The 27195-nt window shown below is 31.8% G+C and overlaps 1 protein-coding gene across 1 annotated transcript in view; it reads left to right on the forward strand.

The window, feature by feature from the left end:
- The window catches only part of EPHA6 (EPH receptor A6), an 809212-nt gene that overhangs the window by 668381 nt on the left and 113636 nt on the right, over nt 1-27195 (forward strand). The window contains 2 exon segments of the mRNA XM_006923412.1: nt 5657-5773; nt 20253-20323. Of these exon segments, the coding sequence (XP_006923474.1) occupies nt 5657-5773; nt 20253-20323 (188 nt within the window).

The following is a 27195-nucleotide window of genomic DNA, read 5'->3' on the forward strand; positions in this document are numbered from 1 at the left end:
ATGTTATTACATAAAAGACCCAAAATGAGTGTCTCATGGTAAAAGATGCATTCTTCCAATGCCTTACAAGAAAATGTCTCTTCTTACTGTTGCTGGTCTTCCTCACTGATGATGTAACTGAAGTTTCATCCATCATCATAGAAAATTAGGAAGCATATGCTCAAACAAACACAATGAGCTTATGGTTTTCTTCTTCTCTGAGTAGAAGAAAAAATGTGTAAAGCTATAAATTATTGTAAAAAAAATAGAAGAGAGAGACACATAGGAGAGAAAACATGAGCTACACAAGGAATGGAGGGAAACACACACAGTCTAACAAAGAAAGGACAAGTGAGATTGATAGGTAGGTAGGTAGGTAGGGAGGGAGGTGATAGATAGATAATTAGATAGATAGATAGATAGATAGATAGATAGATAGATAGATAGATAGACAGACAGACAGATGGACAGGCGGATAACAAGGAATTGGCTCACATGATTGTAGCGGAGATAGATAGATGATAGACGAATGATAAATAGATAAAGGTAGAGAATCTTTGAAGGTTCGGAAGTAAACATTCCTCAGGGAAAATAAGCTTCGGAATAGCATTCAGTTTAACAGACTATGTTATCATTGAACTTTGAAGTTATTCATACTGTATCTCAGAAGTACCATCATTAATCTAAACCATACAGTTATTGAGTGGCTACTATGTGCCAGTTATGGAATTCAACACTGGATATTTAAAAATGAAGAAAGTATTTCTACTCTAAACACATACATGTTCAATTCTCAGCTCTCCAGATTTTTGGCTACGCCTCTGCCAGTAAACATTTTGAGCTGAAATGCTCTACTATAAATTCTAATTTATTTACATCATATGTATCTTCTGTTTTACTGTATTCTATTTTTATATTTATTATAAAACACAAAATATAAAATAAAAGGAATGAAATTAAAATATTTTGAAATAATATTCTTTTTATATATTAATAGTACAAAAATTATTAATTTAAGTTCTGATTTAAGTTCAGTTTATTTTAATACTTGACTTTAAATAATATTCACACCACACACAGACACGGTATACATAGAATGCTATGTATTTAGGGCATAGTTAATTATGATATAATTGTAAATCCATATTTTTAATACTGTTTGCAAATGCCATTTTGTGATCTCTTTTTAGATCAGATTAGATTATCCTTGTGATTGATGTAGTTAACAAAGAACTCATTTTAGTAGTTGAAGACATGGATTTTCCATGTTTTATGTACTTACTTGGGTATTTATTACAAATTTTCTAATGTACATTCAGGGTTGAGAACCACTATGTAAGCAGCAACTTAATCTTCTAGGATCATTGCCTTGGGCCAGTTAAAATCAAGGCTCTGCCCTAATTATTCAAACCTTGAGGTAAATTATTTACTTCATGAATACTTTGGCGTTTTTCTCACCGTTTTATATTTTAAACAACTGATCTCCAAAATTCTCTGATTACACCCCTCTAACACTAAAAATATTTGAGCACCCTCCACAGGGAGTATATTTTATTTCTAATGTATTTAGTACACAGGTATGTGCATATATTGACATTCCCAATTCTAAAACATTTTTCTTTAATTAAGCCTGTGTATTCTTTGTCTTCATGTAGATCAAAATAAGTGTCTGCAAAAATAAAACCTAATGGAAACAATTGGAGTGAGTCATATCTTAAAAGTTTATATTGCTCTTATTAAATTTTTTGGCATCAAAATTCAATTATTAATGTATAATCTTCTATGAAGGGATTTCTTCCATTAGGGATTTATGCGTTTATGTGGAAGGGTAGTTTTGCATTAGGAAATATAATCAATCTTTATCTCAATTTCTCACCTAAGAGTTTCTTTAAAAAAAAATTATCACTATTTAATAATATCGTCTTATGTTATCATGTTACTTTCATTTAACTCTCACAGACAGCCTGTTGAGGTAGAGTCTGTTATTTTTATTTTACAGATAAGGAAATTGAGGCACATCATAGTTAGTTTGTCATCTTTACATAAATTCTTAATGATACCTAATTTCCAATATAAAGTTATTTCAGGGCGATTGCTACTATATCAAATAAAAAATGGAATTTTGTTTCATGGAGCTTGTGTTAAATATATTTATTATAATTCTTTCAAAGCCAGTTACTCTACATGCCAGGTTACTTTCAGATAATCTGAGTAAGCAGTATCCTCCATTAATTGATCAAGCAGAGATAAGAATGCAGGCCATATTAACTGCTGCTTTTTTCACATTGTGGTCTCATTATATGACCTATTGACTAGCAACCATTTTTTAAGATTATTTATTCTTATACAAAGTTTCTCAGTAGGTGTTACTAGCATTTTAGGAGAGAATTCTACTTTGCGCAGGGAGTTCATCACTGATTGCTATGCCTTTAGTGTCCATCCTGACCACCAACCACTAAACACTTATAACGTCTTTCCTCATTCACAATTTACAATGCTCCCTAAGGGGCATTGAGAACCACTGACTAATGAAAGACAAATAAATCAATGGCCCATACAGCCAGTGACGTACATTACTTTATGCCACTAGTTAATAGTGTCTTTTGTCCGTTTGATATCTGTGTTTGAAATTATATTAGAGTAGAATTGCCAGATTTAGCAAATAAAAATTCAGGATGCCCAGTTATTTGGTAACTTTATATTAGAAACAATATAATGCTGTCACATTTTCGTCTCTCTTTAACCCACTGACTCAAGATCACTAACAAACTAGAAATGAAGTATTTGAGATTTAGAAAAACGTGTTAAGTGACACATCTTATCCTTCAAACTTATAATGGCTAGAAGATTACTCTCATCACATAAAAATCTAATTTATATTAACGAATACATAATCTACTGAGTGTAACTAAAACAAAATATTAATGAAAATGTATATTTCTCTTGCTACAGATATTAGACGTTGCTTATTCTACAGCTACAACATAATTAATTAACACATTTCACAATTACTTTTTTAAAAAGCCAGAGTCGGCAACTTACACAATAGAGCAAACCAGACTCAAATTATTTTATGTCAAAATAACAAAATGTTCATGAACTTAATTTCTTGTGGAGTAAAAGATAAGGGAATTATAACAAAGAATAATTTCAGTTTTTCTGATTGAATTGTGAAAATTTAGAGGTGTAGTGTTTCATACAATCCCTGCTGACTTCATTGACCTTAAGGAGAAAAATGATAAGGCATTATTATCACAAAATATGATATCTCCACTGTGTTCATGTACACCAGTTTTTCTGTTTGCTTGTTTGTTTGTTTGTTTGTTTCAGATATAAAAAATGACAATTCTCTAAGGATGATATGCCACAACAAAAGAAAGATCTTTTAACCCAGAGTAAAGAAATATAGCAAAGCCGTTATGAATGATATGGCAAGTTTAGGAAAATAAACTGCTATTAAATGACAGGCTATCATAACAGCAAAACAGTAATTAATGTAATCATAGCAATAAAATAATGTGTGTATTTAGTTTAAAGGAGTTAAAATAATGGAATTTTTTTCTAAATTAGCAGTTTTGAATAATGTTGGCAAAAATAGTAAAAAAATTAGATAAAAATCTCTAAACATAAAGCATGTTAATATTATTTCAAGTTACCGCTCTACATGCTTTTGTTTTTCTTCAAATCTCTTTTAAGATAGTTACATTTATACCCCTTTTTGTTTCCTGTGCATGATTAAGTTATTCTTTTTCTTTATGATCTAGTGTTTTTAACCTGGCTTCCTATTACTTGGCTTCAATAAATCCATAATCAGCTAAAACTGGATTGTTTTTGCTTTTCACAGCATATAATGAAATCTGAATTTCATGTAATTATTTTCCCTCATGTAAAATCACAATTTCTTTTGTAACTTTAAATAAGAATGCCATGTAAATATATGATATAATTATCTCCACCTGGTATTCATTGATGCTCCTTCATTATGAGTATTTTCTCAGTGATGAAGCAGTGCAATGTGGAAAATGCCTTCTGTGGGAAACAGTCACATGGACACGTATTAACTTTGTGCTCAGTGATAAATACCCCATGCAGTAACAAAGGAGAAATTAGTTTCACTACTTGTGGAAAGTTACCTCAGAGAAATTTCTGGCCTACCACTTGACACTTGTGCCACACCTCTTCATGTTTAAGGGACTTCAGCCCTACTGGACATTTCTATTAAAGCCCCAGAAAATCAACAACAAAACCAGTTTATTCACAGTATATGATTTTATTTCTATGCTATCTTTAATCCAGTGCACAATGCATAGGACTCACCCATTAAAATATTCTTTATAACTTTGCTCTATCATAAGAACATCTCTAAAGAGCTAAGAAATCCTGGCTCTTCTTTAGTAACAACTTTCTCCATAGAAGCAAGATACATAGAGTGTAGTATACCAGATTCCTTTAATCCTGGTCAAAGTTCAAAGAAGCCTCAAATTTTAACTCTAGGTGAAAAATTTGTGTCAAGAAACAGTGAAGTCTCTTCAAAAATAAAGGACTTGCTAAATCTGAGCATGGGAGGAGAGCTTAGGTATCTACATTTGAAAACTGCTGGGCCGGATGGGGTTTCAGAGGGCCTAAATGAGATGCATTTCTTACAACGATCAGTGTAACTTGCTTTTAGGGAATTATTGTGATTTAAACTTAGATATACCCTATAAATTACCAATACTGCCCTTACACTGATACTGCATGTATATTAAATTTTCTTCTGAATAATTTTAGTGTCTTTAAGGTCGTTGAGACATCAAATTATAATGCTATCACTGTTCCAAAGTGCAGGGTTTCTAATTCATATTCAGAGGAGAGCAATCTCCGAAATAGGAAGTGGCTCATTATTTATTTTTAATCTATAGTAGAAAGATTTTATCCTGGGAGTCTGTCAGCTATGTGATATCACTTCCACACTACAGGCCTCAGTTTGCTTGTCTGTAAAATGAGGATTTTTTTGGCTGAATGATCTCTAAAGTCTTTTTTCACTTTTATTCTATGATTCATTATTTAATTGTATAGAAAAATTTACAAGTAATTTACTTTTTTTCTGATTCACAATTGCCTTCTTAAAAATAAAAAAGTATGTGGTTTCACCTTTGCAAACTCTTATGTCTTGTCCTATATAGAAAAGTTTAACAAATTAAGAATGGTGTATATTGATTTTCTTTCCATTATGTCAAAAACATATATAACTACTGTATGGTATAAAAGTTTTCCTCATTTTAAACACTTATAGTAAACACCTAAAGTAAAGCGCTGTTCCATCCAGTGCAGCATAGATCTCAGATCCTATCGTGGTTATTTTCTGCATATCTATATCTCAAGTGGACATGAATTCTGCAAATAGACAACATCAATAACGTATTTATATCCTCCATCAAATGTAGGTTTAGAAACTTTATTTTAGCATTTTAACGCTTCTAAACTCTCCTTAATTATAACTAAAATAGCTCTCTTTTCAAAAAACTAGGTTGATTTTTTAAATTTATGAATAAAACTGCATCCTATTCTTTTTAATTTCATAGCTTCCTTGTAAGATTTGATGTCTCTGTTGATTACAGGCTTTATTCCAATTAAATGGTCAACAATTTTTCCACAAAAAAGATTTTGATTAATGTCAATTTTTATCTTTTAAAAGGATCCTTCCCGGCCATTGGGATGGAGACGTTTTGCCCCAGCTTCCTGAGGGCAGGGTTTTTAAATAGCATCCAGGCCCCGAATCCAGTGCCAGGGGGAGGATCTTTGCCCCCCAGGAAAAATATTTCAGTTTTTTCTGCCACCACATACATCAGTAGGTTGTGCTCAAAGTTAATAGATCCACAATACAAAAATAAGTATTTCTAAAATATATTGTTGAAAGAAATGCAAGTGCCTTTTTAAAATGCAGGAACCACATTTATGGTACCCAATGCTGTGTAAATGATATAAAGGAAGTAGAAGAAAGATCTGTAGCCTGAGCACCCAATTAGCATAGCGCTGCCTCTTCTTCAGGTAAAGTTTTTACATAAATAAGAACTAGAGTTATTCTTGTAACTCTAGAATAAAGCAGAGATGGGTTTAAGCCACTTCGCCACTTGGAATTGACTAGAAAAGAGAATTAAAGACTGAGTTATTAACAGAAAGAGTAATTCCATATCTGGTGAGTTTATAGAGATTTAATTAAAGTTCCATCTCACTAAAGAAAAATGATTTGAAGAAAAGCCAGAAAGTAGCAAATTAGAAAGAAATTTTTGAGAAAGAAAATTAATGTGCAGTTCTTCCAAAAAATGACAATCTGCTCAAAGCTTCATTTTATCAATGAAAGAAAGAAAATATAGGGTATTAAACATTTTAAAATGTAATTTTAAAGTTTAATAATTCACTTTGTGGATTATCCATTGTATTATTATAATCACATATTGTGTTTTCTCTGTCATTTTGTAAAGTATTCAGCTGCCTTCCTCCCTTGTACCTGAAAGATGCAAACCCACTTTATGTTTTATGTGTGTCTTAACAAAATAGCATTAGGATATTGATTCTTGGAGTTTTTATAATCATAATTCTTGTTTTTCTCATGATTAATAAATACGCTACAAATTATGGTGATGACACCAACATAATCAGGAGGGCTGGCCCAGCCAGCAATATACTGGGAGCATTTGAAAAGACTGGGAAATCCAATAAAACAGATTCCCAACAGGCATATTTCTTGCTTTTCTTAGCAAAAATATACCAACAAATCTGAAGATTATTACACTGACATTTTTCTATTGCCTTTTAATTAGCCTTGCCTACTTATTTAAAACATACAAAAAGTAATAGACTATAAATATGCTTTGAGGTCATTTGGTTTTGTCTTTGGACAATTACTGATGTGGTTAGAGGCTTTGCAGCCAACAATGTCACTGACAGAGTAAGAAACAAAATTATGTGAATTAAAAATCAGTGATTTTAAATCTGAATGTTTGCCACCTTCTTTTCTCCCTAGAAACAAAAAGGGTATTAGTTGCACAGGAATCTTGTTGTTGTTGTGGCAACAGATTGTCAATAAAAATCTATATAGTTAAATTTTCAGAATTAACTACAAAATGTAGTTAATAAAATGTAGCTTTATTATATATTATTAATATTTTATTGATTGGAATTAGGATATGAGTGGATTTTTTTTTTTATTATTTAAATGGCTTAATCCTTAACTCTTAGTAACAAATCTTGGTGGATTTAGGTATGTTTGGCAGAAATGACATAACAAAGTTCAGTAGTGACTTGAATTATTCAATGTCACTAGTAAAAAAAATATAACCCTTGTCACTTAGCTGCTGACAATGATAGAAGCAAGACGATGTTTCTATAACATATCCACAGAGACAACTTTTCAGAGAGGGATCTAAATTAACACGCTAGCGCTCTATTCTTCTAGGCTTTAAGCCAAATTTGCCTCCAGCTTTCATAAGAGAAAAAAATCAGTTCGGTTTTCATGACTTGTATACAAATCAGGTGTAACAAAATAGTTTCATAAAAAGTTTATAGATCTAAACTTGTTCCTGTTCCCTCAAACTGAAATTAATTCAACTCACTTTCCCTGGCTTATATCATGCTGATAAGTGATCCCCTGTATACTCTTGTTATTTTTTGGTAATAGCTGCTGTGATTTCAAAGGTAACTTTTATCCTCTTCCATTCAACTGTATCTTATTTCCCAAGAATTTTCTTTATAATTTTGTGTAAAGAGAAATGAAACAGTAATCATGTGTTTTTTATTGTATTATGTTAAAATAAAAGAAAACTAAAGTATTCTTTGTCATACAATAGCTGAACTGATGATTCTTCAAGTTTAGGACATCAATTTGAGGGTAGGAAGCAGTTCCTTCCATGACCTATACCATGGCAATGTAAACAGTTAGCCGAAGGTCGATGTCCACTGGGCACCAATTAATTTTCTTTCTACCAATTGACTGTATGTCACAGTACTTGAAGGTCTCAGAAGACATTTGCTGTGTCCTTCAAAGAATCACAAAACCTGTTCTAATGATAGTGGTAAATTTAGTTCTCAATTATTTATCTTAACCAAATTTAAATAAATACATGACAATGTTGTATATAAAACAGTGTCTTTGCGTGCACATCACACTCTGCTATCAAGGAGTGATATTTTTATAGCACTACTCATTTTTACACTAACTGCCTGAAATCGGTATTTATGTAACAGTTGTCAGTTGTTTACATTGTTTATAGTTGGCCCTCCACATCCAAGGGTTTTGCATCCATGGATTCAAATAACTGCAAACTGAAAATATTTTTAAAAAAGCAATCCCAGAAAGTTTCAAAAAGCAAAATTTGAATTTGCCACACACCAAGCACTACATTGAATTCATGAAAATGAAGTGATGTATAGACATACCCTGCGATAGCCTATATGCGAATATAGGTTATATGCAAATACAATATATTTAATTTAAGGGTCTTGATTGAGCATCATTGAATTTGGGTATCCTTGGGGGACCTGGAATCGATCCTGTATAGACACTGAGGGATGACTGTATATGACCTTTCTCATTTCTAGAAAGGTTATAGTAAAGTCTTATTATTCTTAGTTTTAAATAGAGAAAAACAGCAAGAAGTAATTGGCCAAAAGTTGAATCGCAAGTTTATATATATATATTTAATGTGATGTCTTTCATGTAGTAGTCACCCAATGATGTAAGAAAATCACAGGAGAGAAGAATAGAGGAGAGAGAAGGTGGAAAGAGGGAAGGAGAGAGGAGAGAAGAGTAGATGTGGAAAACAGAGGAAAAATTAGAATGATATGACAAAAATTATATATTTTTTAAATTAAAGTCTTGTACACTGTATTGCTCCCCATTAAAATCAAATTCTACTCCTTGAAAATAATAAATGTGCCTATTCTAAATATGTTATCAGGTATACATTAAAATGATAATAAGCTTGCTCTTTTTGCTCCACCTAATTATTTTTTTAAATTTAATTCTGTAGTCAAACAGTACTTGAATGCGGGATAGAACATTTTTATATGCCATAGAATATTGATTACACATAGAGTCCTAGACTGATGGCTTACCTTATGATAGACTACACCTCTACCAAAATCCTTTATATGTTTAAGAGTTTCACATGCTTACCATACACAAATGAAAGCAAAGTAATAAAGTTATTAAGAAAAACAATTATGCAATGATAATGATAGAGTAATATATGGAAGTTTCACTGACTCAGTTTTCTATGTCACTTCACAATAACTATCCAACATCATATGGTATTTTAAATTTACCCAAGATTTAAACATTACAATGTGTCTTAAAAACTAAACTTATTTATGGAATATAAAGGAATATTTATTATCTGATAATTACTTAGAAAATATCCTAGGTGAATGAATATCAACTGTAACTGGAAAATCAAAAATGGGGGGTGGTGAAGGTGAATAAGAGATTCAAACTTCCAAATATAAAACAAATGAGTCATGGGGATGTGGTTTACAGCATAGAGAATATAATCAATAATATTGTGATAGCACTGTTCAGTATCAATCGTTGCTGGGCTTATCACTTCTTTAGGTATATAAATGTTGAATAACTATAGTGTATGCCTGAAACTAACACAATATTGTATGTTAGCTATATTTTAATAAAAATGTTTTTTTAAATCAAAATTTTCCAGAAAAAAAAAATAGGTTGAATATGATTGGATAAACAAAATTCTAGCTTACGTTTTTCTTTGTTTTCTGTCACTTGAAAGAGACTGGGAAATAATATTTTTCACTAATGAAGTAACTAGCTTAGTGTATGCCTGAAACTAACACAATATTGTATGTTAGCTATATTTTAATAAAAATGTTTTTTTAAATCAAAATTTTCCAGAAAAAAAAAATAGGTTGAATATGATTGGATAAACAAAATTCTAGCTTACGTTTTTCTTTGTTTTCTGTCACTTGAAAGAGACTGGGAAATAATATTTTTCACTAATGAAGTAACTCAAATATATGTATAGACTGGATTCTAGACCAAACTGAAACCTATGCCTTAAACTAACAAGTTTTGTCAATTATAAGTGAAGTCTATGAAAGAGGAATCAATTAAAACAGGCAGCATATGGGGTTTAGAAATAGATAAATTCTGAAAAAAAAACAATCAATGTGGACAATCTCCTTAATACTTACTTTGTGATTAATCTTGGAAGCTCTCTAGTTATCAAAAGAATGTTCTTCTGAAACCATCCCAGTTTGTCTGCCTTCTTTAAATACAGTACACATATATGTAACACCTCTTTGACATTTTTACCTGAGCTACTTTTTGTTGCATGACATGTGTTAGGTTCAAAGTAAATGACAAAGATGGAGTGAATGGCTGTTTTTACTTTATTGTTTTGGCAATACCAAGAGAATCCTCTACTTATTCTGAATCAAATAACAGGAGAAATATGAACACATAGGGATTCAAACACCAGATTTGCAAATGCTAAGTATATAGTTAATAATAATGTTTAGTATTATATATTTTTTTACCCTTTGGAAAGAGATTTAAGTGAGGCTTAAACTCAAATAACCAGACCTTTTCATATCCTCATTACTGTCCCTGACTAGCAATGTTAGGAAACGAATTTACAGTTTTCTATACGCCAGTCACAGATCCATCTGGATCATTTCTATAGCAGAGGGCTTACAGTGCTGAGATAATAATAAAATGCCTTCAAAGTCCATTAACAATGATTATTAATATTTTCCTTTTTCATAGTTCATGTGTAATTTAGGGCCAATCCTGAATGCATTATTATCCGGTCAAATATTTTTTTCAGAAGGCATATAATTTAGATGTTAGAAATAAGCCAAGAATGACAAATAAGGTTGGAACTGCTAAGAATCTAGGATCTAGTGACTATATTAAGTTTTGATGTGTATGGAGGACTACAAAAAAAGCAGTAATGCCAATATATAAGACTAAGTGGCAGACTTTGAAAGAATGTATGATGAATTAAGGAAAATTGTCATGAAATCAGTATGCTAAGGGAAATCAACAGTGGAAGAGTATATACCTTTTAAATACAATCAAACTGCAGTACAGAAAAATCAAAGTAACTTTTATTTCTTTATATGTTTAGACATTCTTAAAAAAGTAACTTTTAGGTTCACAATTTGACATTTCAAAATTAATCACTTCGACAAGACAATTTCTGTTGGCTATAGTTCTTCTGAGGATGATTCTTACTATATTTTGTAGTATTTGTGACAATTTACCTATTTTAGCTTTAATAAAATATTATAAAAATATAAAAAGATAAGAGATGGTGTTTTATTTTTAAAAGATCTTCAGGGGAAAAACCTTTAATTGAAAGGTATATATTTTATATATTTCTACAGTTGAGAATGTTGCCAATTCCTGAATGAGGTATGTGTGAGTGTTTGCATGTACCTACTTAAACCAAATGCTAATTATAAAAGAAATAGAAAAAACTGGATTAAATTAGCAAAATAAAATTTTGAATAAATGATTCAAAATGTAAACTATAGTGAAAAGAAAACCCTTCATCTAAGTCCTGGTTTCTTTATTCCTTGCCATTTGTGTGATTTCCAGCCTGAAGTCCATAAATGAAGAATTTCAGGTTCTTAAGAACTCAATGTTCTATATATAAAGTTATATTTAACTGACATAAGTGAGCATCATCATCTTTATATAAGACTGACAGTGCATTAAAAAGAAAAAAAGAGAGAGAGCTGCAGGATGCATTTGATATCATGGTCTTGAACATTTAAAAGAAAATTTCTATTTTTTTTTTTACTTCCAGAAAGACATGAAAAATCTTAAAAGAGTCTTTGATTAAACTCCTGATTTTTTACTAGTTCTTTTTTCCTTCTCTATTTTCAGGTTCTTTAAATAGTTTTAGCCTCTGACCTTAGCTATGGCTTCTTACTAGCATAAACTTTTCTTTCATCTTAGTATCGTTTGACTATGTTTGAATCTTAAAAATCTGGAATATATATATATATGACTGTTTAAATACTCAGTTGAGAGCATATCTCTCCCCATCCAGAGATCTTGCTTTATTATTACACATTGTGCTATCCATTTGGTCCTATTTAAAGAAACTATCAACACTTTCAAAAGATTGATCCAAGAATTTTTTTTTTCTCACAAAGAAAAATTCTGAAAAAACTTTACACAGCTTGCTAAATTAGCTGAGTCTCCACACGGGAATCAGTGTTTAATCTGTGTTGGTTGGGATTACTGTGTCAAAGTTTCCACTTTAATTGGAAACATGACAAGAAACTGAGCTGCTCAAATGCCTCTTCCTCTCCAGAAAATCACCTTGATTCCCACAGAGCAGCATGCATCCCCTCATGAGCTGCTGGGCCACTTAAGAACATAAGGAAAGCGAGGATAGACCAGCCCTGTTATAAAACATGTCTCATCTTAGCATCCATTCTTTCACCTTGTAGAACAAAATACAGTGGAAGTTGCCCTGTTGGACAATGTTGACTTTTCATAGTTCTATTCATAGAGGCATTACAGAGAGTGTATTTAGCAAAATTGAATTTAAAAATTAAATCTTTTACAAGAGTTGCAGAAAAGATTAAAAAATAACTAACTTTTCCCGGTAGGAAAAAAAGGAAAGTAGTTGGTAGTTTAATTTATATCATATGTTTGATTTATTTAACAAATGTTTTCTTCATTAGAATTAAAATCTCACCATAAATAACCTATATAGTTAATATACATTAAATGTATCCTGTTTAGATGCTTTTTTATTTTAAAATTTTCTGTTGATTTTTTTTTGATTAGTGAAAGATACGAAAGCTGAATGTCTGACCACTTCTGTAACCATAAGACACTTTTGAAGCCAGAAGTAAAGCACAGCATTTAAAATACTTCTGGAAAATATGATACATTTACTTTCTCCCAAAAGGTTCAGGACTCTTTCCAAAAACATTCAGGATGTTTTCCCCCAATGTCTTCAGAGGTTTTGCAAAAACACATTACATCGCTATTCCTAAATGTTATGTATGCCTTTTACAAATGAAATTTCAACTGGTAAAGCTCTGTTCTTTTAATCCCTATGTGAAAGTATTAGATAATTTAAAATAAATTGATTTCTAAAGGAATATTAAAATCATTATCATATACTGATGTTGAGAGATAGGGAAAGCAAAATCTAAAGGTTTTTTCAGAAAGTTTCCTCAGCACATATTTTCTGTTCATGTAGAATATTATAGGGTTTTATGGGGCTTTAAAATCCTGGAAATTCTCAAAAACAAAACATATTTAGGAGCAACACAGCACCCAGTCCATAACACCTTAGAAACACATCTAAGATGAGGCATTGAGATTTAGGGTAATATGTTATGTTCTCTAGATTGCTGATGGAGACCCAAGTATTCTTTTAGGGTAAAACAAGATGCTCAAGCATTCTGACTCTGGAGCCAGATCACCTGGCTTCAAGCCCTAGCTCTTCCAATTGCTCATTGTGTGTCTGGACAAGTTGCATAAACTCGGTGAGTTGGTAATCTTATTCTGTTAAGTGAGCTAGTAATTATACTCACCACAGGGGTTAATGTGAGGACTAAATGAATTGACATATGTAAAGCCCCTAGAATGGTGCTAGTACATTGAAGAACTTATTTTTTAAGGTCAGTTATTGTTACATATGTACTGATTTAGATATAGTATCTATTTTTAGATTATCTACACAAAAGATTTTCACAGAATGAAACCAAAAACAAAGAAAGTATAAAATTATTTATTTGACATGCAGCTTCATTCGGTTTTGAACTTAGACATTACATAGTTTTTCAAGTCATGAGAATTCTCCGATATGTTTTGTTTGTTGCGACCTAAGAGTAAACTATCAATTATTATATAATCAATTATTTCTTTCATAATTGGAAAGCAAAATGTCATAAATCAGATAATTTCAAAGCATGTGTTTTTAGGTTGATTATTGTCATTATATTACTTTTATAAATATGGATATAATACAAAATCAAGAAAGCCATTCTTAAAATTTTATGTTACTAAAATTTTGCAATATGGTTGCAAAATGTCTTATAGTGAGAACATATTTTAACATCAGGTGTCTTTGATACTAATTTTCTTTGTCAACAAGACAATTAAGAAGAAATCTTTTTGCCCATATGGTAATTTTCTGTAGAAAGAAGGACAATACTGAATATTACTGCAGTTATTAGATGCAGGTGGTATGCCACTGCTCTCTGGAACTGGCAGGAAAATTATGTTTTTTTTCTTTAGACTCTCACTTTTTACTTACTCTAAAACAAATCTAGATTAAGAAATATTAGTGCTTTCATAAATGCAAATCACCCCTCCTAATTTCTGCTCAGCTGTTTTATCACCAAATAAAATAATTTCATTCTTCAGCATTTCTCCAATGATATTTGGGTCACCTCTAAATTTAAAAAAGCAAAATAAAGAAATTAAGAGAACCAAATCAACATAATTATTATATAGATTTAGGTATTTCGAATAGCTCTAAGGTTAAAATCAAGTCTAGATTGACTATAAGAACTGTTGTTATAGGTACAAATCTATTGAGTACAGAAGATACAATATAGCTTATTAGGTAGAAATAAGAATTTACTTCCTACAGAAGCCATTCCTAAAAGACATATTATAAACAGTAATATGTCTTTTACAGTAAGAAAATGCCTATTTGATTATTTTACTCTAGGAGAAACCATCTTGTTCATTAAAGCAACCTCAAATCTATTGATTTGGGGTATATAGAATTTAAAATGACCCTTAAGACCAGCCAAAAAGCTCTTCATTTTTAGTAATGAACCTCCTTAACTCTGAAAGCCACTTTTTAGCTTAGAATTCAACATCTAGTCAGTAAAGTAAGATATAATACTACATTTATCCATTCATTCTTTAAGCTGCTATTGGGCAATTTAATATTTAGTATCAGATACTATTCTCTATATTTTAAACATATTATCTCATTTAATCTCACATCTCAGGCAATGGAGGAGGTGTTAATTCACCTCCCATTATTATATAATAAATAATATACAGCTATACAAATGAGGAGACTGAGGCAGTGGGACGATAAGTGAGTTATGAAAACTCCCACGCCTAGAGTGAAAAACGTCTTCAATATCCTGCTATCTGACTCTAATCTCACAACTTTTAACTGTGCTGTGCTGAAATAGACCAGGAATAAAGTAACTAACCATCTCAATTTGCCTAGGATGTGAGAATTTCAGTACTAAAACTGGGATTTTACTGTATCATATAGAGCATGTAACTAGCAGTCATTTTCACTTTGCCATAGGATAAAAAGGCATTTTCTTTAAGAAGTGCAAAATGATAGTTATGAAATAGTCTAGGGGATGTAAAGTACAGCATAGGGAATATAGTCAATAATATTGTAATAACTATGTATAGTTCCAGGTGCGTATTAGACTAATCAGGGGAAGGAGAGAATCACTTCATAAATTATATAAATGCCTAACCACTATGCTGTATACCTGAAACTATTATAAAATAATATTCAATGTCAACTTTGGTTGAAAATAATTTTTAAAAAGAATTTTCATGTCAATACCATTCTACAGTAAAATATGAAAATGATTCATTTTTCATAAAACTATTTTTTTGCTACGGAGTATATATAATAAGAGGGAAGCAGATACTTATGTGCAAAAGTGAAAGAAAGTAAATATTCAGCAACATTTTTGAGTGCCAGCTATTGGCAGACACTGTACTAATTATGTTTTCTCATCTAACCTTTGAAAAATCATATGTAATATATAATATTATCTTCATTTTATAGATGCAAAAATAGAAAGCTAAAATAACTTGCCTAATATCATGCACCTAGTAAGTATCAGAGCTGAAATTTGAATTCTGCTTTTTCTTCAAAGCATATATTTTACAATACAAACAGTAATTCTGCTTTTTCTTCAAAACCATGTATTTTACAAAAAAAGAGTTACTGAAATAATAGAATGATTTTCATTCTATTATTGCAGTACCTGTCCTTGGTCTAGAATTATTCTTAGAGAACACCTTTACATGTGTGTTTCTTCTGGCATATATAATTACATAAGAAATATAATTGAGTACCTACTTGGTACCTAGCTTTGTGCTCGATAGTGAACTTACAGAGAAGAATTAAGCACCAAGTCCTGACCTCAAGGGCATTTTAGAGTGGGAGGCAGACACCTACCTAGTTAATATCAACATCGTACCATAAGTGTTCTAAAAATTTTTTTCATTAAGATGTAAAAGGAGGAGAATGTAAACAATCGAGTCTTCTTAAAAAAGAAAGTGATTCATGAGAACAATGAAGGTGGCATTTAAGCTGCTCTGATTTAGAATATGGTTTTACCAAGTAGAGATATTCAGAAGTCAGTCCTTTCAAAAGAAAGAGGAAGGTACTAAAGTCATACTTAGAGAATTATGAGTTGCCTAAAGAATTTGAAAAACAGGAGTTAGAGAAGTAGAGAGAGGTAAAAGATGACGCTGAAAACAAAGGTAAAGGAGAGATTGGGAAGGAACTTAATTGGCAAACAATTTAGACTTTAATCTCCCAGGGTTTGTCCTGAATTACAACTGGGGAGAAATAATAAAGACAATCTGTCAATCCAAGTTATTATTGTAAATTTTAGTAGACAAAATATAAATATGATATAATGTTAAGTAAACTAGAATTGATTTAAATCTGTAATAGAGTTTTGGGATTGTTGAGTTTTGTTTCAATTTTTGATATTACTGACTGCACATTAGAAATTGCCAAGCTGATACAAAATACTGTGTCTAGACAAACTCATTACTTATATGAAAATGTTAAATCTCTATAATCCCCTTCTTTCACAAATCATTGCTGAGGCAAATAAGAGAAAATAATTCACAGCAAAATATTTCCCCCAAGATTTAAAGAATGCCTTTCTTTTGTTTTCTTTAACAGTACAAGAAAAGTATAGTCTTATCATGATATGGTTTCTTAATACCAACTATATTAAATCATCTTAAGTATTGGGAAGCTGCAAATTGAAAAAGATTAATTAGTCAATAGATCATAAAAGTTTTAATTAAAGAAAACAACTGTTCTCTAAAACGGAATGAAAACGACATGGAATTTTGTGATTCATTGTGTTGCAAATATAAGTGAGTGATTTCTTATAGGATCTCGATTCTAATGCAGTTTAAAATATCTATAACCATTTTGGGGCCATTTATGAAGAAAAGCTAAAGGAATTCATTTTTGTGTGACTTAAATATTTTCAAAGATCTCTTAAATCACACTGAAGACTTCTAAAAAAAAGATCTGTGGATTTTGAGACTTGACTGACTTTCAAGAATCCTAGAATTCCTCCATTGACTTCCATACAATGCAACTACTAAATTAATCTGTGACATGAGGCGTAAGTGGCTAAAAGGAAATAGGTGAAATATTTTGAAAATGTGAAAGGAGAACTAATCATCTCCAAATATATTTTCCAAGAGCAATAATGCAATACATAATTTTACATATTTAAAAATAAGACAGAAAAAGCACTGTTACTGGTAGACTTTTCTCCCCAGCCGCATATTTGAAGGATACTACCCTAACTTTCTTAATTTCTTATAGAGTTATCTATATTCTTTATTATAAAATAATAAAGAAAATCATATATATATGATGACCATGAACTGTAAAGTTACTTATAATCTTCACAGTGTAACTTCTTTGTAGAAAACCACTAGAAAACAAATTACAGGTTAGATGCCGGCAGTATTCTAAAAAAAAAATTCTTAGTTTAATAACAGTTGTTCTTAATTGATGCTACTGGACAAAATACAAAAGATGCAGAGCTCAGGTGTGAAACTTTTAATTTACAAGAAACTGAGAGATTCTTCATTTGACTCTTTATTATCTTTAATGAGAACATAAATCTTGCCACTGATGAATTTTAAGATAGCATAAAGTAGCTCCCAAGAGTTACAGATAGAACTAATTTCAAAGTACTGTATATTAATGTAGATCAAAATCTTGCTGAAATTCTTCAGGTTTACTTTCTTAGGAATTATGAAATCATTGAGAAAAATCAACTTGTTTCTATGAAGTACCTATTCTGCTTAGCTGTATAAGAGTTGGCCTTGAGAAACCTAGTGTATAGGAATACAAAGCATCTGTGGGTTGATAATAAAGAAAAACAACCTAATACGAAACCACAAACAACATTTCATAATGCAGACAAAGATGTGATGGGAATGCAAATATAGGAAATATCACTGTGAGAAACTTTCAAGGAGCAGGTGCAGTGTATAAATTCTGGGGATCCGTGAGGTATGATTAGGGAGAAAAGCAAGACGAGAGATAATTCTAGCACGGGAATACCAACAGGAAAGGCAGAGGGAGACAAGAATGACAAGTATAGGCGATAACGACAGCTGATGGAGCAGGAGATGATAAGGCTAGTTAGGAGAGTTGGGGGTTGACTAATTGTCTTCAGCTTTGATCTAGAGATAATAATAGTATATATCAATACAAGTGAAGTGCTTGCTAGCTGTTTTTATTCTTATAAGACTGACATTCTCAGGGAGAGGATAAATTTTTTTAATATTTTTTAAAAAATTAAATATATTTCTCTAACGACAACGGTCAAGATAAGTTGAAAAGTTATGACTATGGGCAGAAGAACTCAGGCAGTAATCTTAGTAACCTTTCCCCCATAGCATCATTCCCCCTTAGCATCCATAATCCATTATACTTCAGACTGAAATATTAGTCTCAGAATTTTTATATTTCAGTATAAAAATGGCCTTTTATTTTTCCCTACCTTGCTAACCAACTGTTTGCATCAGTCTGTCTCCAAGCTCTTTGAAACCAATGGCCAAATAAAAGATTTCATAACAAACTTTCAGATTTAAAACCCAATCTTCTAGATCACTGTCTACAAAATAGTGCTGACAGTTCATTTGACCTTGATATTTTCTGATAAAGTTCTTTATCTGTATTTGGGTGAAATTAATGACTTTGAGGAACATTATAGAAATCTAACACAATGGAGATCTTATTAAGGTGCTAATTCTATGCATGATAAATTAGGAACTTGATTACCACATTTAACCTTTAGCACAACTTTCTTTAAAATATGGATTCAAATGTAAAATCTAGCATTTGCAGACATTGTACTAATTTGTTACCATCACCTTTTCTAACACATAGGCTTTGAGTTCATAAAAGGGACATGAGTTTGAATATGAATTATAATCTAATATTTCCAGCATTGGTACACATAATTTCTTTCCAGATCTTTGTACTCATGAGGAAAAATTCTGTGTACAGTGTAGATTGAATTGCTCAAAATTCCAATGAGAAGCAAGAAATATAGAAGTAAAAAGTAAATATGTCATACATGTTTATTTCAGGTAAATAACATTTTTCTTTCATCTGAAATGAGTTTATCTTTTAAACTTTGGAAATTGGGCAGAACAAATAGATTCTCTTTTTTTTGAAACAAATCAAAGTTATGTCAAATATTCTACCTAATAGAGGTGTTAGGAACTATAACAATTTCAAATAGATATGATCAAAAAGAAATAAATGATGTTTAGTTTTTCATTTTAGCTTCTGCACTAGACTATGAAATCAGTTACTTATTTTTCATATACGGCCATCATTGTTCTGTTGATCTAATCTATATCCAATAAAGAGATGATCAAGAATTATTATAAATCCCATCAACTTTGTAGTATACATCAATCTACTGACATTTTTTCTACTTAAAAGCCCTTAAAAGCAGACTATGACCAATGGTTTATAATTTCTTAAAGAGAATTTATAAATTTCTCTTCTCTGCTTCGCCTTGGGAATATTTTGGAAATGCTCAGTTTAATATAATTTAGCCCTAATTACTGTGCTATTATAGGAGAAGATAACCACAACTGCCAAATCAGCTATAGGAACTGCTTAAACCCTGACTTTAGCTTATTGATTATCTTTTAAGGAAAAGCTCAGGACAAAAAGAACATAAACAAGTGATTGCAGGCCTCTAGAAAAGGAAGTGTTTAATCACCTTGTAATTCTTATTGTAAATCATGTTTTTTTTATTAACTCAAAAGTAATATTGCTATAAAGAAATGGAGAGATGCATATGTATAATGAGTGCTTTAATAGAAGCATGTTGGAAAATGAAACTCCTGTTAATAAAATACAAGTAATTTAGCTGCCACAGCTGGAAATCTCTAACTGCAGCACGTATTTCTGTAATTGCTCTGATCCCTGTGTGTTCCCTTGCTCTTTTTGCAGGCCGGCCAGTAATGATTGTGGTGGAATATATGGAGAATGGATCCCTAGACTCCTTTTTGCGGGTGAGGTGTTTTGTTTTGTTTTTTATGACATTTAAATAAGCCATTCTGAGTTCTAGATTTAAATCAGTTATCATAAATTATTTTTTGCATAATGTTATTCATAGATTTTTCAATGAAGAATAGCATTTTCTCTAGGGTACATTATTCTGATACTGTGATATATTGGTGTTACTAGGGGGGAGTATATACACATAATGATATAACTAATCCCTCCTATAAATTCACTTGCCATTTTAATATATATTTTTTTTTAAGAAATTTATTCTTAACAGTATGGTGTATGCAAAAATCATTTGGTTACATACAAGTATACCTTACAGATAGTATGGACTCGGTTCCAGATTATCACAATAAAGCAAATATCGCAATAAAGTGAATCATAATTTTTCTGGTTTCTCAATGCATTCAAAAATTATGCTTACACTATATTGTAGTCTATTAAGTGTACAATAGCATTATTTCTCCAAAAACAATGTGCATACCTTAATTAAAAAATACTTTATTGACAAAAATGCTAACCATCATCTGACCTTGTAGTAAGTAATAATCTTTTTGCTGGTAGAGGGTCTTGCCTCACTGTTGATGGCTGCTGACTAATAAGAGTGGTGGTTTCTGAAGGCTGGGGAGATTGTGGCAGTTTCTTAAAATAAGACAACAAAGATTCCCACATCAATTGACTCTTTTTTTCATGAATGACTTATCTATAGCATGCTCTTTGATAGCATTTACCTACAGTTGGACTTCTTTCAAAATTGGAGTCAATTGTCTCAAACCTTGCCACAGCTTTATCAACTAAGTGTATGTAATACTGTAAATCCTTTGTTGTCATTTCAACAATATTTATAGACTCTTCACCAGGAGTAGATTCCATCTCAAGAAATCACTTTCTTTGCTCATCTAGAAGATGCAGTTCTTCATTTGTTAAAGTTTCATAATGAGATTGCAATAATTTGATCACATCTTCAGACTCCATTTCCATTCTAGTTCCTTTGCTATTTCCACCACTTCTGCAGTTACTCCCTCTACTGAATTCTTGAACCCCTCAAATCATCTAAGAAGGTTAGCATCAATTTTTCCCTAACTTCTGTTAATGTTGCTATTTTGACTACTTCCCATGTATCATGAGTGTTCTTACTGGCATCTAGAATGGTGAATCCTTTCCAGAAGGTTTTTGATTGACTTTTCCCAGATATATCAGAGTAATTACTATCTATGACAGCTACAGCCTTATGAAATATATTTCTTAAATAATACTTACAAGTCAAAATGACTCCTTGATCCATGGGCTGCAGAATGGATGTCGTGTTAGCAGGCATGAAAATTAGTCTCGCAGTACATCCCTATCAGAGGTCTTGGGTGACCAGGTACATTGTCAATGAGCAGTAATATTTTTAAAGGAACCTTTCTTCTGAGGAGCAGGTCTCGACAATAGGTCTAAAATATTCAGTAAACCATGTTGTAAACAGATGTGCTGTCACCCAGGCTTGTTCCATTTATAGAGCACAGGCAGAGCAGAATTAGCACAATTCTTAAGAGTCCTAGAAATTTTGGAATGGTAAATGAGCATTGGCTTCACCAGCTGCATTGGCCCCTACCAAGAGTCAACTTGTCCTTTGATGCTATGAAGCCAGACATTGACTTCTCCACTCTAGCTATGAAAGTCCTAGATGGCATCTTCTTCCAAAAGAAGGCTGTTTCATCTACACTGATAATCTGTCGTTCAGTGTGGTCACATTCATTATTCATCTTAGCTAGATCATCTAGATAACTTGCTAAAGCATCTACATCAGCACTTGCTGCCTCACGTTGCACTTTTATGTTATGTTATGGAGATGGAAACGGATTCTTTCCTTAAACCTCATAAACCAACATCTGCTAGTTTTAAACTTTTCTTCTACAGCTTCCTTAGCTCTCTCAGCCTTCATAGAACTGAAGAGAATTAGGGCCTTGCTCTGGATTAGGCTTTGGCTTAAGGAAATGTGGCTGGTTTGATCTTCTATCTAGACTAATAAAACTTTCCATATCAGCAATAAGTCTGTTTTACTTTCTTATTATTTATGTGTTCACCACAATAGCGCTTTTAATGTCCTTCAAAAACTTCCTTTGCATTCACAACTTGGCTAACTGGTGCAAGAAGCCTAGCTTTTTGGCCCATCTCCATTTTGAAATGGCTTCCTCACTATGCTTAATCATTTCTAGCTTTTGATTTAAAGTAAAAGATGTATGACTCTTCCTTTAACTTGTACACTTAGAGGCCACTGTAGGGCTATTCATTGGCCTAATTTCAATATTATGTCAAAAGGAGTAGGGAAGCTGAAGGAAAAGGAGAGAGATGGGGAACAGCTGGTCAATAGAGCAGTCAGAACATACACAACTTTTATCAATTAAGTTCATTCCTTGTGACACCTCAAAACAATTACAATAGTAACATCAAAGACCACTAATCACAGATCACCATAATAAATATGTAAAAATGAAAATGTTTGAAATATTGTGAGAATTACCAAATGTGACACAAAGACATGAAGTGGCAAATGCTGTTGAAAACTGGTTCTGATAGACCTGCTCATTGAAGGGTTACCACAAACCTTCAATTTATAAAAGGTAGTATCTGTGAGGTGCATTAAAGTGAAGCACAATAAGACAAGGTACACCCTGTAGCAGTACAGAGTAACAGAGCTGACTAGGTACCATGAAGTTATATTTCTAAATGTATGTATATCTTTAACATTTAAAAAGCCATTATATGCAATGAGAGACATTCATTAAAAGTAAAAAAGAAAAAAAAACAGAAATATAAAAACGTAATCACTAGAGTAAATATTTTATCCCCAGCAGAGAGAGAGAGAGAGACATAGCCATTTTTGTAATAAACTGACTGGACTTTTGCTATTTGTAATGTGTTATATTAATTTTTTTCTTCATTTTCATGAGAATAGTCTCAAGTATTGTTTCTTCACTTCATTTTTTGCTCTATATTATTTGGACAAGTTCTGTGTGTATCTTATCTTTCTCTCTTGATCTCATTTTCAATTTATTTTTGATTCCATGTCTTCTTTTTTTAACTGTTCTCGATATTAACAGTGATGACACATTTACACTGTGACTGGACTCGTCCAGATTCAATGCCAGAAGCTGAATTCAGCAAAATCGTCATTATTATAAAGCAATACTCCTCACACAATGTAAAATGAAATTCATTGTTTGGGGACATGTACTATTTATTTTTTTCTATAGTCATTCTCAGAATATCATTTTATGACTTGTATTCATTTCTCCTGTAAATGTGCCAAATTATTTTAGAATAATTTATCAGGACCACCTATGGTACTTGAAATGCAGATATACTTATGTCCTTCTACTATATTTATTCAAAAATTCATTTTCATCAGATATATATTATTATCTAATGATGCTTGTGATAGGTTTTATTTTTGTATCAACCATATCCTAGAGTGAAATATAATGGCAAATAATGCAGCACATACTCAAATCTAAATTGCTGCTGAAAATTGGATCAAATAACTGCCACAAGCAAATTAGGAGAGAAATGTTAGCTTCAGATATACTTTTTATCCTGCCGAATCATGAATTAATTAAAATGTATTATAAAGAAAACATAATATGTTATAAATAAAATGTTTACTTATAAACATCCTACGGCACATTTATAAGTGGTATATTTCATAATTTAAAATTTGAAAACTAATATTTTTCAACTTTCATGCACCATGTAGGTAAGACACCATAAAATCTGGGAAAGAATCTGAAAATTATATAATTGTACTAACCAATGTTACCCCAATAAACTTAATTTTAAAAAAATCTGGGAAAGAATAAGTGTTCAATAGATGGTGGCTACCATTACCACTACTATGAGAATTTTAACATATATTTTCTTAGTTCATCTTGGCTCTGCCACTTACCAGCTACGTGACCTTGTGACTTGGGCAAGGGACTAACTTCTCCGTGCCTCCGTTTACTCATCTATAAAATAGGAATATTAACAGTGTCTACCTCATACAAGTGTTATAAGGGTTTTATTGAGTTGATTATTGTGAAGCTTATAGAATAATGACCGACACATTGTAAATGGTAGAGTGAGGAATCAAACTCAAGTTTCTGACTCAAAAGCCATGTTCTCATACACTATAAATTCTATCTTTTTGGTAAATTACTTATTACTTATTAGTCTACTTTCATCTCCCCATGTGGTCATGTGTCCCCTCTGCACATAGAATTCTATCAAAATGAAAATGGGGGAAAAATAGGGCCAAATGCTCTCTTTGTACCCTTCCTTAATATTCTTACCCTTCTTTATAATCATATCTCTTTTATCTCAGACCCTCAAAGTGCTTTATAAACTTTACGTCAAAGTGCTTTATAAACTTTAAACAGAAATAAAATATATAAATATATGTGGCTCACAAATTCTCAAAAGTGAAGTCATTTTTCAAACTACTGCTGTAGAATTTGATAGTCACAGCTTCTGTGAGCACAGAAAAAGAAAGTGGCTAAGTGTATTGCGTAGCAGAGAAGCCATCCATGACTCATTAACAGCATTTTGTGCTTGTTAGAGGCAGAAAAGATTTCTCTTTGATCTCCCACACTATTTGAAAATTAGTTCAATTTACTGTTTTATATGAAGGAGTGGTAGCAAAACTAAATACAAGATTATAATCTAGTGCCAGTGGTAGTGGCTGGATGGCTATGATATTAAACCAGATTCATATAAATCTTCTCCTATTTGGGATCCTTATGGACATTCCCCCACATATATATTTTAGGGGCAGTGTAGATAACTGCATCTGTTTGTGAGTAAGCGTGTGTGTCTGTGTGTGTAGAAGGGGGTTTAGGTGGGTATGTCACTATGCATGATCTTCTAATTTTAAAATAAAATGCATTCTGACTTAACAAGTGGAGCATGAGTCTGGCTTCCTGGAAAATATGCCTTCAATGATGTGCATATTTTCCTAACTTTTCCAAGGAAATACACTAGTGCAAATTAAGTGTAATCTTGGCCATCATTCCTATAAGGTCTTTGTTCAACTATACATATGGATTTAATAAACACTTTTCGTGACACTTACCTGACAATCTCTTGTCTCTAAATTTTTTGACCTTCATTTTTATACTCTAATATTAACAAACAATCCAAATGAAAAGAGTTATAAAACATTTTGAAACTTTTAGATTTCACATGTCAACTAAAAAAAATTATTCTGTTATTTTATAACATTTGTTGGATGTAGATTTGCTTATCTTATCATAAAATACAGTTATGTAAAAATATAATATCACTGTTTTCAATTCAAGATGGTATATTATGTTCATGCTGCAGGCTCCTACTCCCATCTTGAATTCTTCAACACGAGAAAAAAGATATACAGACATTATTTACAAAACACAATCTCATGAGCAAGCAAGCAAGGAGTGTCATCCATAAATAACAATATAAAAGGGAAGAAATTAATAAAGATAAACGCAAACGATCAGACTAAGTAAGGAAATCATAGCCCAAAATATGCTCAGGAAAGGATTCCTGGGAGTAAAAAGAATGTGTGGAAGGTGGCGCTACCAACTGAAATGAAGATACAGAGGAGGATGGGCTGGTTGTTGGGAGAGATGACGAGTTTAATTTGTGTTATGTTACTTTTGGAATGCCTATGTAACATACAGTGACAATGTCCAGACAACAATAAAAATATAAATCCTTATTATTAAATAGTCAGAAATTTGGGGAGCAGGTTGTTTAACTGTCAGGAGCTTGAAATTGGCCATGATGGGAATATTTACACCACATGAATTGTCAAATGCTACAAATCCGGGACAGTTTGCTGACACATTAGATTGATATTAAAGATTTCTAACGTGAGGCAATCTTAGGGATGATAATTTCCAGGTGTAGACCTAGGCATCTCAGTGGCTAAAGTAAAAATGAAGATGATCTGTAATTAATGTAGACAACATTTATGGGGCTCTTTATGAGTCACGCATTATTCCATTCCCACACATTAACTCACCTGGTGGTTACAATGACATTTGGAGGTAGATGTTGCTATTAACCTCATTTTGCCAATGAGGAAACTAAGGCAAAGCAAGTTAGATAAATTGCCCAAGGTCAGCTAAAATCGTTCTTTTTTTTTTTTTTGCACAAATATGTGTTTATAGACTGTAGTAGACCAAGCATTGCTCTGGAGCTAGAAATAGAGAAGTGAACAAAACAGAAATAAAAACTAAGGGGACTTTGTGTTTTCTATGGATAATATGGAAAGCTATTGCAGGGTTTAGAGTAAAGGCACAACATAATCTATTTTTTAAAGGATTACTCTGGTTGCTTTATTGAAAAGGGACTATAGTCAGGTAGAGATGGTGCAGGAAAATTAGGAGGCTTTTGCAATAACTCAGGTAAGACGACAGTGGTTTAGATGAAGACAGTTGCAGCTGGCTTGAAGGAAAATGGTAGATTCTGGGTTGTATTTTGAAAGTAGAGCCAATAGGATTTGCTGGTGGATTGGATAAAGTATATAAGCAAAAGAGAAGATTCAAGGACGAATGTCATCCACAAAAAAGGTCAATAATAGGCAATAACTACTTCTTACAGTTATTATGAATATTATAGTATTAAATGGCTAATAGACCTAAAACTCCTAAAATAGTGTCTGGTGTGTATGAAGAAGTCCATAATGTTGTCTATTATTATTATAATAATAAATTTCAGAGGATGTCACTAAGAGTTTTTAAATCATTTTCGTTACTTCTTGATCTGTTTTTTCTAGTAGCTAAAAATAGCTTTAATTTTTCACCATTTAAAAAAATCTATATATATACTTCACGAGCATGAGCATTTAAATAATACATATAAGTACATA

Source organism: Pteropus alecto, unplaced genomic scaffold (genome assembly GCF_000325575.1).
Source record: "Pteropus alecto unplaced genomic scaffold, ASM32557v1 scaffold379, whole genome shotgun sequence".
NCBI lineage: Eukaryota > Metazoa > Chordata > Mammalia > Chiroptera > Pteropodidae > Pteropus > Pteropus alecto.